The sequence below is a fragment of the Erithacus rubecula genome (genome assembly GCF_903797595.1).
Source record: "Erithacus rubecula genome assembly, chromosome: Z".
NCBI classification, from domain to species: Eukaryota; Metazoa; Chordata; class Aves; order Passeriformes; family Muscicapidae; genus Erithacus; species Erithacus rubecula.
In genome coordinates this window covers 31,381,601-31,399,260 of record NC_136661.1, presented here as the reverse complement: position 1 = coordinate 31,399,260, position 17,660 = coordinate 31,381,601, and the positions used below count along the sequence as shown (strand labels likewise).

The 17,660-nt window shown below is 44.9% G+C and overlaps 1 protein-coding gene across 1 annotated transcript; it reads left to right on the top strand.

The window, feature by feature from the left end:
* Positions 1-448: 448 nt before the first annotated feature.
* CFAP53 (cilia and flagella associated protein 53) lies at positions 449-17,123 on the top strand. The gene is made up of 8 exons (XM_079330637.1): positions 449-618; positions 1,653-1,882; positions 4,036-4,212; positions 10,049-10,352; positions 13,109-13,327; positions 14,324-14,540; positions 14,980-15,082; positions 16,526-17,123. Exons 1-8 carry the CDS (start codon positions 508-510, stop codon positions 16,740-16,742), a joined length of 1,578 nt encoding a protein of 525 aa, XP_079186763.1. The 5' UTR covers positions 449-507; the 3' UTR covers positions 16,743-17,123.
* Positions 17,124-17,660: the final 537 nt, after the last annotated feature.

Below are 17,660 nucleotides of genomic sequence, written 5' to 3'. Positions count from 1 at the left end.
CGCCATGCCAGGACAGGCCTCGGTGCCATGACCGACCCTCAGTGCCATGACCCGCCCTCAGCATCCCCGCCATGCCATGATTGTTCCTCAGCATCCCCTCAGCACCATGACCGCCCCTCAGCATCCCCTCAGTGCCATGACCGCCCCTCATAATCCATGCCATGCCAGGACAGCACTCGGCACCATGACTGCCCCTCAGTGCCCCCGCCATGCCAGGACACCCCTCAGTGCCATGACCACCCCTCAGCATCCCCGCCATGCCACGACTGTCCCTCAGCGAGCCATGACCGCCCCTCAGCGTCCCCGCCATGCCATGACCGCCCCTCATCGTCCCCGCCGACCCATGACCGCCCCTCAGCGTCCCCGCCATGCCATGACCGCCCCTCAGCGTCCCCGCCGAGCCATGACTGCCCCTCAGTGCCAGGACAGCCCTCAGCGCCCCCGCCGCCATGATGCCACTTCCGTCCCGCTCGCGTCCCCTCAGCAACGGCGGCACCTCCACCCGCCATGGCGGCGCGGCCCCCGGCCCGTCCCCCGGCCCGTCCCCAGCCCCCTCGCTGCTCTCACACCCAGAGACGCCGGGAATTCACCGGCTGCGCGCCGTACGATGTGGCGCTGGTGAGGGGCCACGCCGGGGCTGCTCCGCTCCGGGGAGCTGAGGGGACTTGGGGGTCGGAGCCCCAGAGAGGGGCCGGCTGGGGTGGGACCCTCTGGGAACAGCTGAGGGGATCTCAGGATACTGGTACTGTGTTTGGGCGTCCTGGGATGCCCAGTTCTGTGTGAAGGGTCCAGGGGAGCCCGGTGATGTGTGAGGGATCCTGAGGAGCACGGTACTGTGTTTGGGCATCCTGAAGAGCCCGGTGCTGAGTTTAGGGGTCTTGGGGAGCCCAGTGCTGCGTTTGAAGGCCCTGAGGAGCCCGATGCTGTGTTTGGGTATCCTGAGGAGCTCAGTGCTGTGTGGGATGAGGATGTAGGCAGGGCTTGTCTAATTTAGGAAGAATTTCTCCACAGAAAGGATGTGCAGGCCTTGGAAGGGGCTGCCCAGGGAGGTTTGGAGTGCCCATCCATCCCTGGAGGTGTCCAAGGAAGGACTGGATGCTTTGGGTTGGGTGACAAGGTGGGATCAGGCACAACTTGGACTTGATCATCTTGGAGTTCTTTTCCAGCCTCAGTAGTTCTGTGATTATCCCATAATTACAGTGAACTCACCATTTGATATTAGGTACTTGCAGCCCAGGAATGACTTCAACTAAAGGATATGCAGGCTAATTCTTTGTATTTTCACCCATGAATGGTTTGGGCTGGAAGGGAACCTCAAAGCTCATCTAGTCCCGCACCCTGCCATGAGTGGGGACATCTTCTATCCCAGCTTGCTCCCAGCCCTGTCCAGCCTGGCTTTGGACCCTTCTAGGGATCCACGGGCAGCCACAACTTCTCTGGGAAACTTGTGCCAGGGCCTTACGACCCTCACAAAGAAGAATTCCTTTCAGAATCCAGCCTAAACTTTCCATCTTTCACTTTGTACCCATCACTCCTTGTCCTGCCACTACAGCTCCTGATAGAATCCCTCTCTGGATTCACTGTGGGTCCCTTCCCATCCTGGAAGGGTGCTGTGAGGTCTCCACGCCTTCTCCCTTTCCTTTCTCTCGCAGATAGCCAAGCCCTCCAAGAGGGACCTCAGGGAAGAGGCGATTTTGGCGGAGAGGGTGCTGGAGGAGGAGCAGCGCGAGCAGGAGCGTGAGCTGCGGGTGTTCCTCCACCACCGCAACGCCCGCGACTGGCACAAGGGCGGCGAGGAGAAATGGAAACACCGCACTGTCGAGAGGAAGGTCCAGGAAACCCTGCAGCAGTACCTGCGGGAGGTCGATGTGAGAAGGCAGAGGTAGCCAGCAAGCAGCCAGTGCAGCCCCCCTGCTGTTTTCAGCGTGTGCTCCGAGGGCACTGTGTTTAAACACAGTAACCAGTGTAGCCCAGGCGGCGTTTGGAGCCTCCTGTCTGCCGCAGAGAAGGGTAGAAGCAGCAGTGTAGCACTTTAGTAGTTTGATTTTTAAAGAGAATGAAGAGTACATTGATATAAAATGATGGAATGGTTTGGGTTGGAAGGGACCTTAAAGCTCATCTCATTCCAAGCCCCCTGGAAGGAACACTTCCCACCAGACCATGTCGCTTCAAGCTTTGTCCAACCTGGTGTGGAACATTTTCAGAGATGGGGCACAGAATCATCACAGAATCAATCTGGTGTGGTTTGGGCTGGATGGGATCATCTAGTTCCACTCACCCTGCCATGGACATCCACAGCTTCTCTGGGTAGCAAAGTGTCAGAAATTCTCTCTGTTCAGTTTCACTGAGGGTTTTGTTGCAAACTCTTGGAGCTGTTGTTTAGGTCCTACAAATAATGCTTTGCAATACATTTGGCTGAAAAAATTAAAGTTTTCCAGGAGCCTTCAAAAAATATTGAAGGTGAAGCACATTGCTGCCATGTAAAGGACAGAATTGTGCTGCACTGATCTTTGGAAAAAAATTATGATTTAATTTCTCAGTTACTCTTTCATTTCAAGTGACTTTGTAGCTGTGCAAGTCATCCATTTGGTGTCTGGTCTAATGTGCCTTCAGGGGAATTGTTCGACCAGGGGAATCCACAGAACCACTGGGGTTAGAAGGAACCTCCTGAGATGATCTGGTCCAACCCTAGAGTCACCTAGAGCAGGGTGTCCAGGAGTGTGTGCCCACTTGGGTTTTGCTTGTCTCCACACAGGAAGACTGAATCACCCCTGTGGGCAACCTGTCCAGTATCTGACCACATTCACAGTAAAAAGAAAACAAAATGTTTTCTTCTGTTCATTTGGAATTTCACATGGTTTGATTTGTGCCTGCTTGTCCTGTCACTGGGCACTGCTGAGTAGGTTTCTGTCTTTCTACATTCCCTTCCCTCAGGAGTTTATGTACATTGACATCCCTCTGCACCTTCTCCAGGTGCAATCCCTGCTCTCTCAGGGGAGAAGGAACTTCAGGAGAGATTCTCCCTCTGGGAGAGATGCTCCAGTCCCTCAGTGTCCCTGCACTAAGGCTGTGTCCTTAGGAGCCAGCACTCGGGGTGGGGACTCAGCATTGCCCAGAGGAAGGATTCCCTCCCTGGACCTGCTTGCCGTGCTCCTCCTCTCGCAGCCCAAGCTGCCAGTGGCTTTCTTTGCCACAAGGGTGCATCACTGGCTTGTGCTCAGCATGTCTGCCCACACCCCAGGTCCCTTTCTGCTGAGACACTGCGGCATTTGGGCTGAAATCTGTAATTTCTGGGTTCCGTAGCCTCAGGTTTCTCACTGCAGAGACTAACAGAGGGGTAAATGATGGTGTATTTAAAAACTGCCTATTGACATAGTTTTCTCATCAAAGTGTTTTGTGGAGTAATGTGGAGTGATGCTAAAATAACAAGAGGCCATTTAAGAGAAGATGCAATTATGGATGCATAGAAAGGAGAATATCAGGAAAAGGTTCTTTCCCCAGAGAGTTGTGGGACACTGACTCAGCTCCCTGAGGCTGCCAGAGCTGCAGGAGAGTTTGGACACTGCTCCAGGGATGCACAGGGTGGGATTGTTGGGGTGCCTGTGCAGGGACAGGAGCTGCACTGCACAATCCTGGTGGGTTCCTTCCAGCTCAGGATATTTTGTGGGTATTCGGGATATTCTATGCTGAAGGATAACAATAATACAAAATCTAATTGTTACCAGCTGGTGACAAATGTAGTCTGCAAATTAGAATAATTTGATGAATGGGAAACTGAAGTTATAAAGCATCTTTGAAAGGGGGTTTTTAAGATCAGGAGTTTAAATTGTGCCTGGACAGAATCACTCATGCTGTGCTGTAAGATTCCCTTAAATGAATGATCTCCAAGTTAAAATTTGATACTCACTTCTCTGACATTTGCAAAAGGTGTTGAAAGTATCCCAGTACCCACTTTATGTTAATAACAAATCAGCTAAAACCTTGTCCTTCAACAGAAGGATTGGTTTAGCCTTTATTCAAATGTTTTCATTACAGGCTTCGTGACTTTCTGGAGGCAGAGGAAAGTAGGCACTTTGCTGAGGTGGAGGCACTTGATGAAGAAAAGGCACTGGACAGAGAAGTAAAGATGAAAGAGCAAGCAAAATTACTGAGGGAGAAGAGGGAGCAAGAAAGACTACGAGTGGTGGCTGAAAAACGAGATCAACAGTTTAGGTATTGCCATAAAAATGTAAAAGAGAGTTATAAAAATTCTCTTTTGAAAGAGAATTTTCCAAAGTAAATATATAGACACAATTTGAAAAGAAGGTGGCAATAATAAACTGAGGAAGAGAAGGTGAAAGTGATTAAGCAATAAGACAGAAAAAATCAAAGTAATTAATTCTTGCAAGTGTAGTGTGTTCTCCTTGTCCCCTGTGTTTCCACCAGCCAAGCCAACCCTTTTTGTAATTCCTGTTCCAGCTATATACTATTGGAGTGAACAGGGTGCATGGAAGGTTAACTTGGCCTAAATCAAATATACTAAATTAATTAATACCAACTTATTACTAAGCTAATACATCAAAGATTCCCAAAATGTTAATGTTGTCCAAAAAGACAGTGTTTTTATTTATTGCATACTTTTCAAGAGCAGCAGCTGCAGCTAAGGTCTTAATGCAGCCTGAAGTTCTGTGCCAAGTCTTCCTTACTGGAAGCAGTAGTTTCCAGGTATTTACTAGGATCTAAGGCCTTGGCATGAAATCTGTCTTGTCCCAGCCTTGGAAATCTGGTTTTTCGAGGGAGGGATGAAAAAAATAATAGTGTTATTTAGCTGTGATAATGTGAAGTGTCTTTCTCAGTCTCCCACGGTACTGTGAAATCTACAACACCTGTTTCTCAGTGTGCACAGGCTGGGGATAAAAGCCAACAGTCGCTCTCACTTGTGTGTAAACTCTAACTAACAAATTTCACAGGTATTATATGTATTACAGGCAGGTAAATATGTGTTTAAATGTGGGGCTTATTGACTTAGACAGGTGTTATGAGTGCATGTACCACCTAACTTCACATGGTGGTTTGAAAATGTGGCCATTGCCTTCTGCAGCTTCTGGTTTGTTCTCTATCTATTACACAAAGTGGTTGAAACTCACTTTTAAAATAGTTTGGAGGGGTTGCTGCTGAAGTGCCTTTTAGTTTGTGCTTGTGGCTTGTTTCACACACCAAGGAGATGTTAACGTGGACATCTAAAAGTAGGTGTCTAAGTGTGAGTATCTTTATGTTCTCTGGGAATCTGCATTTATTTAAAACTTCACTGAAATCAGGATAGTTAAAGGAACCTAAAGTCAGTCTCAAACAAGCTTATCCTGCCCTGTCAGTTGAACTGCACCCCAGCCTCTGCTGACTTTAATTAGGTTCTCATTGATCAGAGTGGGAATTTAGCACATATGCAGATTCCTGTTTAGATGTCTAATTTTAGACATTTTAATTGCAAAATGAATCACACTACTGAACTGCATCATCTGGTGACAGATACTTGAACTTTCATGCTGTAGTTGCCTGTTTTAATGTCTCAGGTCCTCTGTCTTCCCATGTTGATCTGTGCTTCACTCAGTCTCATGGGATTATTTCATCCTGTTATTATCCTTTTAGCTTTCCCACTCTGCTCTGGGATCTAAGCAATATTCACACCACACAGCATCCTGTTAAAACGTGTTGCTGAAGCTTTACTGTTGTCATTCTGCTGGCTGAATGTTTTCAGAGGAGTTAGAGGCTGTGAAACCACCTCTCCTCACAGCTGTTGTGAGTGGCAATCTTGGGGGATCTTTGCAAATCGATCTTCCTCTTACAGAGCAGAGTTCTTCTCTTTGATTGTCCTGATGTAATGGGAATACATTCCATGGTTAATTCCTTTAGCTGTGTCCCATTCTGCTTTTAAATTAAGGTTTCTGTAAAAGAACAGAACCAGGTGACGAAAGCTCTGTGACATGGATGTGCTAGTTATATTTTAATCTTTGTTCTCTGTCCTTTTCCAGTGAGAAAGGAAGTCTCTGCTGTGGCAATTGATTCTGATTCCTCAATCTGCATGTATTTGTCTTGTTTTGTTAGCCCCAGGTCTGTTTTATCCTGACTATTAGATGTTACTCTTCCTCCTAAACCATCCTGGTCCAGGCAGAGATCTGGGACCAGGATTTGCTGCTCAGGAAACCAGCACTTACTGAAAATCCACTCCAAAGCAAGAATCTGTAATTGTGTCACAGCCTGTCCTCAGGGGCAATGGCCTCCAATCCTCTGTCTGCACCCTCCTAGCTGTAAAAACTGTTAGCATTCACCCCAGTTTGTTTATTTATCAAATGTATATATATATATATATATACACACTGTACCAGTATATTGTGTACATTATAAACCATATGCACAAATGGAAATCTAAAAGGGCGAGGTGAAGATGAAAGAAATGCTATTTTTTTACTTCCTAATGTTATTTATCAATGGTACAAAACATATTATCTTCCTGCACGTCCCCCACTTTGGAGATCATTACTCCAGGGCACACCCCAGTGCCCAGGCAAGTCAATCCAGTAGCAGGTGGATACACACATGATTTTCTGTTTCTCTTTGCCTGTGTATTTACAACTCTTTTGAATGTCTTTCTGAAACCTGATACAGACTTGTTTATATTTCCTTTAATTTTCCAAGCAAGGTGCTCCGCTCTTTTGCAGACATGGAGGTATAGGAGCACCTACACTGTCAGGCATTATTCCAGAGCACTAAAATGCAGCATTTTTGTAATTTTTATCGGTGGGCTGGTTGCCGTGGCCTGAGGGTACAGGTGTAACAGCTTCTCAGTAACAATGTTAACCAGGAGGAGCCCTTTGTCACAAGGTGACGGAGGGACAGGGCTTTAACCATGGGAGTCCTGCTGGAATTCATTTTCAGGGAGGGCTACCCCTTGTCTGAGAAGAGACTCAGCCAGTGCTAGCCTGAGGGCATGTTCCTCATTGGCAATTTTAAAGAAAATGTCTTGAAATTTGCATAAAGCAAATATCACATCCTCTTTCTTGTGGTAACATCAGAAGCGTCCGTATGGGGAATGTTGTTATCCCAGCAACATTCTGCTGCAGTCATAAAGTGAATAAATAACTGGGAGGTTCTGTCTTTGGGAAGTAGCCACATCCAGGCACAGTTTTAATGTTAAGAAGCTTAGGATAGCAAAGTGAGGAAGAAAACCTGCCATCTGGGGGAGCAGATGTTTATGTATTGGTGTAAAAGCTGCTTTGAGGGAATTATTGTGATGAAATCAAGCAATTACAGGGTTATTTTATATTAAAATTCTAACAATGCTGAACATAATTAACTTCTACTCCCTGCTGGGAATTCAATAAACATCAGATTGGTTTATAATCACAGAAAAGAATAACTAGTTCTTTATTCCTTCAATGCTGACAGAACTTTGAACCCATTGTGTTAAGATAATACAGTTATTGCTGGTGGTGTAAGATTTAAAATCATAATAATGGCGTATTTACCTCACAACATTTGAGAAATATGTTTTTCATGAATACTAATTAGTGCTGTGGTCTTTAATCATCACTAACTCCCACCCAGGAGATGAAATACAGATTCCAGTGTTAAAATGTAAGAAAACCACCAATGACAGAGTATGTTTGTTGACCTGCTGGGAGGCAGGGGCACCCCTTGGAATGTGCCATGGCTCGTGGCATGCTCATGGCAAGTGCTGCTCTCTGCTTTTATTACTGGGTTAAACACTGGTCAGGAGGTTCCTGTCTTGTCCAAAAGATAAAACAGCCATCCCTTTTCACCAGCCTGAACTGATCTACAGCATCTTATCACGGGTTGGTTTGGGTTGGAAGGAGCCTTCAAAGTCACCTTTATCATGGGCAGGGACACCTTCCACTATCCCAGGCTGCTCCAATTCCCATCCAGCCTGGCCCTGGGCACTGCCAGGGATGCAGGGGCAGCCACAGCTGCTCTGGGCACCCTGTGCCAGCCCTGCCCACCCTCCCAGCCAGCAATTCCTCCCCAATATCCCAGCCAGCCCTGCCCTCTGGCACTGGGAGCCATTGCCTGTGTCCTGTCCCTGCCTTGTCCCCAGTCCCTGTGCAGCTCTCCTGGAGCCCCTTCAGGCCCTGCCAGGGGCTCTGAGCTCTCCCTGGAGCCTTCTCTGTGCAGCTGAGCACCCCCAGCTCTGCCAGCCTGGCTCCAGAGCAGAGGGGCTCCAGCCCTGCAGCATCTCCTGCCTCCTCTGCACTGACTGCAGCAGCTCCACCTCCTTGTGCTGCTGGAGCCCAGGGCTGGAGCAGCTCTGCAGGTGGGGTCTCACCTGAGCACAGGGGCACAGGGGCAGAATCCCCCCTGCCCTGCTGCCCACGCTGGGGGCTCAGCCCAGGGCAGGGGGGCTCAGGCTGGGGCAGGTCCAGCAGATACCAATCAGAATGGAAATGTTTCCACAGCAGTGCTGTCCCTTTGACTGTGCACAGTGCCCTTCACCTTTCAGCACAGGCTCCATGGCACTGGGTGCTTTAGCTGTGAGGATGGACAGAGAGATGCCCTTGTCCCCAGCAAAATGTGAGGCAGCAACTGTTGAATGCCAACAGGGAGAAAATGTGCTGAGACCTCTGCTCTGAAACTTAAATAACTACCCTGATATGGAGATTGGTAATAGCATTGAGGTAGTTATATTTCATATTTTTGTTACACGTATTTTCTCACAATGTGCAGGTAACTACTGCTGCCATGAAGTTGTTCATGATTCAGACTATGGCATCTTCTGTGAATTCCTAAACACCTTTGCAATAATTTCTAGAAGATGGTTTAATTCAGTGTGAAATAGTGAGATATCTTTTTACTTCATAACATTTGCATCCTTAGAGCTTATAGATCCTTCACACTTGCAGGTCTTCATCTTGGTCTGCCAGTTTCACATTCTGATTTCGTGAAAATCTATATCCTGTTTATGGAACAGAATTAAAATGCTTGCAGATTGTTCAAATTAAATAATGTTTGATGGCATGTGTTGATCTCAATAGTGCTTTGTTTGCAAAAGTAAAAGCAGAATCTGCAATTAGTTCAGGGTTCTTCAACTGAAGATAAATAAATTACCTCTTTATATGCAACTCATTTGCAGAGAGTAAAGGAAAATTGAAAGCTGCATTACTTGTTTGACTTTCTACCTTCTCGAGGCATTTATTGCAACCTCTCTGAATTATCCCACAGAACTTCACTTAAACAATTAATAAATTCCTCCTGGTTCCTGCTCAACCGTGTAACCCACATTTCCACAGTCACAGTATTTTCTGAATATGAATGAGCTTTCAGGTGACTTACAAACCTATTCTAAGTCTTCATTTGAATAGAGACCAACCTAAATGTTTGAATAAGTGTAGCATGCATGTGTTTTATATGTTAATAAAAAGTATATATGCACACAACACCCCCATGTTCCAGCTCCACATAGAGTGTATTGTGTATATAACGTGTAGTGTGTGTTCATTTACACTCACAGAATATCCCATGTTGAAGGGACCCTCAAGGATCATCCAGCCCAGCTCCTGTCCCTGCACATTCACCCCAACAATCCCACCCTGTGCATCCCTGGAGCAGTGTCCAAACTCTCCAGGAGCTCTGGCAGCCTCGGGGCTGTGCCCATTCCCTGGGGAGCCCGGGCAGTGCCAGCACCCTCTGGGGGAAGAACCTTTCCTGAAATCCAACCTAAATCTTCCTGGCACAGCTCCAGCCACTGCCTGGGTCCTGTCCCTTTCACAGGGAGCAGAGATCAGTGCTGCCTCTTCACTTCCCATTGAGAGGAAGTCGATTTAGGCCTTTCTTTTTTTACAAATTCAAATCCTTCAGCTCATTAATGTCAAGACCTCCATCAAATCAGGCTCTCCGTGGTTCCTTAGGTTCCACAAGGAATCGGTGTCAGACCAGGGGTATAACTTGGACGCTGTGTTTCGAGCAATGATGAGCTGGGAGCCTTCATTCACCACACATCTCCAGACCTGCTTATTGTTTTAAGACTTTCTAAAAAACCAATTTCTGCATTGCCTTCCAGAAACCGGTGTGAGGAGTATCGCATACAGTGTAAAAAACTGAGTGAGAAGGAAGTGGGTGACTGCCAGCTGGCCCAGCAGACTCTGAAGGAGACACTGAGAAAGGAAGAGGAGATGCAGGAGCGGAAGCTGGAAGAGATTTGTGAGAAGGAGCAGCTGGCTAAGGATGGGAGAGCAGAGCTGAAGGCGCAGCAGGCGGCAGCGCAGGTGCAGGAGATGGTGACGGTGCGCCAAGCGCAGCTGGCCGTGCGCGCCGCGCGCAGGGAGGAGGAGAGCCAGGAGCTCAGGAAGGAGGCTGAGCTGCTGGTAATTTCCACAGTGTTCTGCATTTCAGGCTCGTGCAGAAGGCCCTTCTAATGACAGGCTTACTAGACATTTGGACTAATCCATACCTTATTTGTATCTTCGCTGATTCCATTAGTGCCTGAGCCTGTGCTGTTAAGCTAAGCCTCTTTTCCACAGCCGTGGCAAAGACATTCCCATTTTCAGAGGGAAATGCATCTTCTGAAGCTCAGCACTGTAAAAGGGTTTTGGCACTCAGTCTCTCAGAGCCGTTGTGGGAAATAGAAAAATTTTTAAACTTTTCTCAAATATCTTTGTAGGTTTTTGATTTCTGGTTTCCTGCAGGATAGCAAGGGAGTCCTGTTTCCCAGTTGAAATATTTATTTTACATATTTATTTAAACAAAACAAATCAGCAAGCAGCATTTGAACTCTCTCACCTGGCTGCTGTTGAGCTCATATCACAGGAGGCATTTTGGCTACCTTGGCCCAACTGCTTGGCCACTACCCTCCTCTTTCATCATTGTTTTCCTTCTCTCTTGCTGTAGTTTTTCTGGCTTTAGTGTGGCTTGCTAGTTCAGTATTCTGTGTTGACTTTGAATGATGTGAGGTTACTTAGCTCAGACTCAGTCTTCATTTTGCAGCTATTTGTATGTAGAATCTGAATGATCACCCAGGATATTCTGTTAGACACTGGAAGCTGGTGCTGCCATCATATTTACTCCCCCATATCATAAAAATGAGACAATAATAGATCTAAAGCTCTGAAAATGTTGGCTGTGAAACCATAGTATCCTTATTCTAAGCTAGACTAATGTTTTCCTTATTTAAAAACATGTAGAACAGGATTATTTCCTTGTAACAACTTCTAAGGCACCGCCAAACCTCCCAGGCAAAGAATGCTGCTTCTTAACTGGTTTCAGAACTTTTCAGAAAAGCACTATTAGAATAAAAGACTCTGCATCTTTCCCTGGAGACAGCAGCCTGGGGCTCTGTCAAGGAGATGCATTTCTGGTGAAGTGGTTGAGTCTCTGAAAAAAACCCCAACCTTTCTTTGAAGGACAGTTTCAGTATGGAAAATGGAATGTAATCTGTTCTCAGCAGAAGAGGGATGTGGCAGATGGCCTCATTACAAGTTTTTCATTGCACACTGGTAGTCCCTAATGACCAGGAGTTTCATCTGGGTGAATGGACAGCTAAGTGTGCATAAAGGGTTCTCCTGGTTGTTGCAATGAAAATAGAATATTTAGTGAATAGACCACATGCATGCAACAGAATATCTCAGAAGTGGATGACAAAGCAGAGAGCAGCAATTTTTGCTTTAGCTACATTACCTATATTAGCTTCCTTCCTCCTTTGTCTTACTTTTCCCTTTAAGAATTGTGATTTATTGGAAAGTGATTGACTTTGTGTGATCCAGACTGTAGCTTCATGAGTTTTTGCCATAGCACTTTGGTCCTGGCTTGCAGAAGGGTGGTTGGTAACCACTTCTTTGTACATTTGTGATGCTGTGTTACCCCAATGAACAAACTTTGATGGATCCCAGCCTTGCTGCTCTCACACAGCTCCACTGATGTCAGAATTCATCCAAAGACATGTGCCAACTTGCACAGCAGACTGCTAACTGTTTCTGCTTTCTTTCCACCTTTACTGTTCAAAGCTTTTTGGATTACTAATTCTATTACTCAAATTACATATATATAGAGTTTCAAAGTTGTCTTACCAGCTTCTGAAAATGAATTTGACAGTTCAGGCAGATACAAAGTCAGCTTTGGTGCTGAAATACTGCAAAAACCCGTGGGTGCTTTGTGTCCAGCATAAAAAGGGATGTTCTTAAGGGAGTGCAGCTTCTGCTTCCATATGGGGAAGATTAGACATGCTGTTTATGACAAACCTGCTGAGGCATTTTAAAAGACTCATTCACATTACAAAAGAGACATTTAATTTAAAAACGGGTTAGCAAAAAACTGTGTGCCTTCGAGACAGCTGAAGCATGATTTCTGAGATAATACAATGCTAATGATGGTCACATACTGCGTTATGACTATGTTTCAGTACACTTATTCAATTGCAAGATGTCCAGAAATTATGCTTATAAATTAATTAATGATGCTACTTTTGAATTTTTTTGGGCTATATCATCTTGAATATGCAAATACCTATTTGATCTCAAATACGCATTTCTGATTTGTCATTGTTTCTTTTTCAAGAACTCAGTTTCACTGTACATTTTTCCAATATAAAGTGGAATATAAAGCTCTTTCCAATATGAAGTGGGATGATTTGAAACTGTGGAAATCCAGTAAGTGCCCATCAGAAGACAAGGATCCAATCACTGACTTGGTGCAGCCTTGTGGCTGGTAGAGATGCAGTGCTCTGAACACCCAACACAGGCACAGGACAGATAATATCTGCAGAAACAGCAGGAACACGTGTCCCTGTTATTTGTCAGTGCTTATGTCTGTGTATGAACTCTGGGATATAGATCAAAAGTGCTGCAGTGATTCTGTTTTCCCTAAGGAGATGACTGTCTATATGCCTGAAACATTTGGAAAACACCAGGCACAATTCAGTTTTTGTATTCAAGTGCATGTGATAATTACAGATAAAAATCCTGAATTCTAATGAATACTAAAATGTTCAAACTTTACCAGGTCTAGTAAAGTGGATTACACTAATTCTGTGTCGCCAGCAAGGCTTTGCTCTTCAATGCTGCAATAAACTAACTCTAGCCAGCACTTAGTTTGAAGTTATGCAGTGATTTTACTTTTATCCTTGTAGGAAGAAGAACTGCACCAGCTTAGGAAAGAAAATGAAGAGCTTGAGAGGAAGAAGCGACATCAGCAGAAGGAACGCAGGGACATATTGCTCAAAGCAGTGCAGGACAAGGAGAGGCATCTTGATGAAGAAAGAAAAGCTCAACTTGCCATAGAGAAGAAGATGTTGGAAAAAGATGTTCAGGACACCGACAGGGAACACGAGGAGATGATAAAAAAAAAAGTAAGGTGTTTCATTGTGGAATTGTGAGGCAGTACCTGGTCTAGACTAGTTCTGTGGCCCTGTGTACTGCACAGGGTAACAGAGAACAGACACAAACCCTTCTCCCTGAAAGAAATAATTCTTTTGTTGAACAGCCTGTTGCCTCTCCTCCTGCCAGTGCTCTGTACCTCTGCAGAAGCCCATTAGCTGTTCAAACCACAGCACTTTAAAGCCTCCTTTGCAACCACTAGCCTGATAAATGAAGTGGGGACTCTCAGGAAGTCCTGGAATTTTGTCCCTCCATGCTGATTTCATTGTGTGTAAATCACCTGAGCTTTATCATCCTTACACTGCATGCACATAATAGAGGCTGGAAAACTACTTTTTGTTTCATGGATCTGATGTAATAAGTATTTGTAAGTGCAGAAGAATGGAAATATTTAACTTACTGTAATTAACAAAGGCTAAAAAACTTCAAAATATTTAAAAGCTACATGTAGATAGATGCAAACTCTCATATTTTATTCCTTGGAGATGCTATGAATCAATGGACGTGTCTGTCATTTCCTGAAGTTAAAACAAGTAGATTGTCCAACTTCAGCATGCAAATGAGTCTCAGGGTATTTAGGGCATAGGAGAAAAGTGTTTAGAAGCACATGTAGATTAGGAAAGCTGTATCAACTCAATATTAAACCTTGCTGCAGAATTACAGGAGGTGGTCTGTAGTATATTACAGTATAATATTTAATGCAGGTGATACTGGAGTAGCCTGGTCAGCTGTGGAAAACCTGTTAAATGGGTGTGTTGTGGGCAGCTGAGCTGCTGTGGGGAAGGGATCACTCTGTCAATATCCTGTTGTCTGGCCAGGTAGAGGATTCTTTCCTGTGGCAGGTTTTGGAATGGAGCTCTGGGCTCCCAGTTCCCACACTGGCTGTGAACCACCACTTCTCTTCACATTTTGAAATGCTTTTTGGAACTCATCAACTCAGATCTGCAAATATCTGTGTGTGTTTGCAGCAAGAGCTGTTGAAGGAGCAACTTACCTACCTGGATCATCTGGCTGAGCAGCTGAGGAGGGAGAAGGAGCAAGAAAAAGAAGATGAGAAGGTCTTCAAGGAAGAGAGGGATCAGATTTGGGCCGACAAGGTTGAGAAAATGAAACAAGAGAGGGAGGCTCGATTTCAGCTGCTGAGAGATTTTGTGTACACAATTCAGGCACAGATAGAGGAGAAGTGTAAGTGGTCAAACACACGACTGGGCAGAGGCAGTACAACACCCTGCTGCTGGGAACAGCATCTGGCCCAGCACACACTGTGTGACAGAGTGGAAAACAATGTGACTCTCCCTGAACCTGTTCCCAAAATGAAATCCTACAGGCTTTCCTTATACTAATTCCCCATTGCCATCACCAGAGCAAAGACTGGTAAAGCAAGGATTGCATGGGCAAACGGTCATTATTAGTAATTACGTTAGTATGAAGTCCTGAATGTGAAAACCTTCCAGTTCAGAGTGGATGAAAAACAAACAAGCTGAGAATACACTTGCTGTTGTTTGTGTGGCAATAAAATTCAAGCTTATTATTGAGGCTACTTAGCCCATGTGCAGTCTCATTGTCCCTTCAAGATCAGCAGAGCTGTTACCTTCTAAAAGGATTTTTGATTTTGTTTTTCCAGTGCAGAAAAAAGAGGAGAGGAAAATAGAGATTGCTGAAGAGAAGAAGGCAATGGCAGAAGCAGTGAGATTATTTGAACAGGAAGAAGAATTAAAACGTACAAGGTAATTTTCTTCTATGTCATGGATTCATTCCTTTGCAGATCAATCTTTTAAACTTGTGAGTGAGCTGTTTCTTTATTTCTGGTGACTCTAGAACACTGGGTGGACTTCCTTCTATTTAGAGAGGCTTTCCCACTACACACCTTATCAGTTCCAAAGAGCCCAATAGCAGACTTGTATTGAGTATGGTATTAAGCACTGGTATTAAGTCATTAATCCTGACCTCAGAAAATAGTGGTACATATCCTTGCATTGGTCCCTTTGGATCATCATGTGACTTACATCAATCATATTTCCTAAACACATCCCCTCATACTCTGAGCTGTTGTTACCAGTAGCAGAAGTCTGGGGAGGAGGGTTAATGAGAGGTTTGTTTGTTCCTGCCCTAGAAGAACAAGTGTGTCCGGGCTTATTGCTAAACTCCACCCACAGTCATGCCTTGAACAATCCTATGTCAGCCACCAAAACAGCTGGCAGCAGCATGTAACCCAGCTGCACGGGCTCCGTGCCTCTGGATGAGCAGATCCTTGCACGCAGTAGCTGGAATGTTCCTCTGGGTGTCATGCAAAGCCTTGGGCAAAGGGCCTTACCTCACTCACTCCCCTTTTGTACTCCTGCCGTTCCTCCACTCTCGTCCGTGGGATACAAGTAGCTCCTTCCCGAGCCAGTATCATTGTGTTCTCTGAGGGTTTTATTGGGAACAACCTCCTGGCTGTGGCAGAAATGTCACTCTTGTGAAGGAAATACGCTGGGCTCCAGCTGGGATATGCTCCACTTAGCAGAGATGGCACTCAGCAGTGTCAGGAAAGGTTTGTGGCTCAGCTCTGCTGAGTTAGTGCACAAGTCCTGACTACTCTGTTGGCATTCCAGTGTCTGTGTAACTCCTGAACATGTAAGACTTCCTCTGCTTCTCCAGAGGGTAGTGAAAGCAGTGCACAAGTCCTGAGGTGGAATGGAGGATGGATTTCTTCTGACAGCCACTTCCAGGAATATCAGTGCAGCAGGGAGTTGCTCTTCTCAGAAGGAGGGTGAGGATGGGTGTCAGCAGCATCACTGAGCCCCAGCCAGGGACAGAGACCCAGCACCCTCATCCTCTATCCTCTCACCATGGCTGTGAGGAGCAGGGAATGCACACTGATTGCAGGGAGCTGTTCTTTCCCTCTTTCTGCTCAAACACCAGTTTTAGTCTGCTTTGTAGGATACAACAGAATGCAGTTAATTGTCTGAAGAACATAAGGGTAGCATGTAGCATTTCATAGTGGAGTTATTCTTAACTGCTAAAAGAAGATTTCAATGGTTCTTTAGTCTAAGCTCACATGCTAACATAATATAATAATAATAATAATAATAATAATAATAATAATAATAATAATAATAATAATAATAATAATAGTTTATATCTTTTACCCACACTGCTTATATGATGTATGCATTTGGCATTTCCAGAAAAATGCAGAAGGCCAAAGAATACAGAGACCAGCTTGCAACTCAAATTGCCTACCAACAACGTCTCCAAAAAGCTGAGGAAGAGAAGAGGAAGAAAGAACATGAATTAAATATGGAAACAGAGAGAGAGTACCAAGAAAGGGTACAGTTCTTTCTGTCAATGCCCAAAGAGTCCATAGTAAAGCCCCCCATGACAAAAAAAAGCACTAATGCATGACTCTTAAGGGCATCACTCACTGTGATATTTTAGCCCACTCAGTTGCCTTTAAAAACATTTTCTTAGGATGCTTACACTTGGCTTGAGTTGGAAGATCTCTTTCCATTGTGATACTCAAACATTTAATTCAAGATTACAAGAAACATAGTATTTTAAAGCTTATTTTTCCCCCATGGATTTCTTTTTTTTTTTTACAAATCTGATAGAATCCAAAGTACTTGACATTTTAATTCAAGAATACTGTCTGCCATCTACAATATAATACTGTATACTGTATTATTATGACATGAATAATGCACAGGCATTCTTTTAAATCTGCACAAAGAAAACTTGTAGAAAACTTACAGCAAATCTTTATTAAAATGCCTTTCAAACTGGCAATGTTTGCAAAATTATTTTCTTTGTATTTAGATACCAGGTATAAAACTCTGAATGTATTTTACTGTGTAAAATACCTATGTATTTTATTTTTAGCTGATATTCTTCTGCATAGATTCTGGTAGCAGTGGAATGGTCTGTGGAATACTGTGAGCCCTCTGCTTGGGCAGAATTAAGCACGCAGGGCTGAAGTTAGAGGTGTTTTGTGGAAAGGCTCATTCTCTATAATTTTCATGGCACCTCTGCCTCTCTGGGCTTCCTTCTCCACTCCCATGCCAGTGTCCAGCTTGCCCCAAGTGCAGGAGGAGCAGTGGGTGACACGAGGAGCACGGGCAGGAGTGACCCAGCTGCTCCCCACGGTGCTGCCCTTGACCAGCTCCTGGTTTCATATTTCATTGGCTTTTCCTCTCTCCTGTTCAGAGGAGAGAAGTGAAGAATCCGTTCTTGCTCACAGACTTCGTGGCATTTGGAAATATTTTATGTTCTTTTTTTCATTTTTCCATATGATTCTTTGCTGCTGCTTATCTGTAGCTGTTTCTC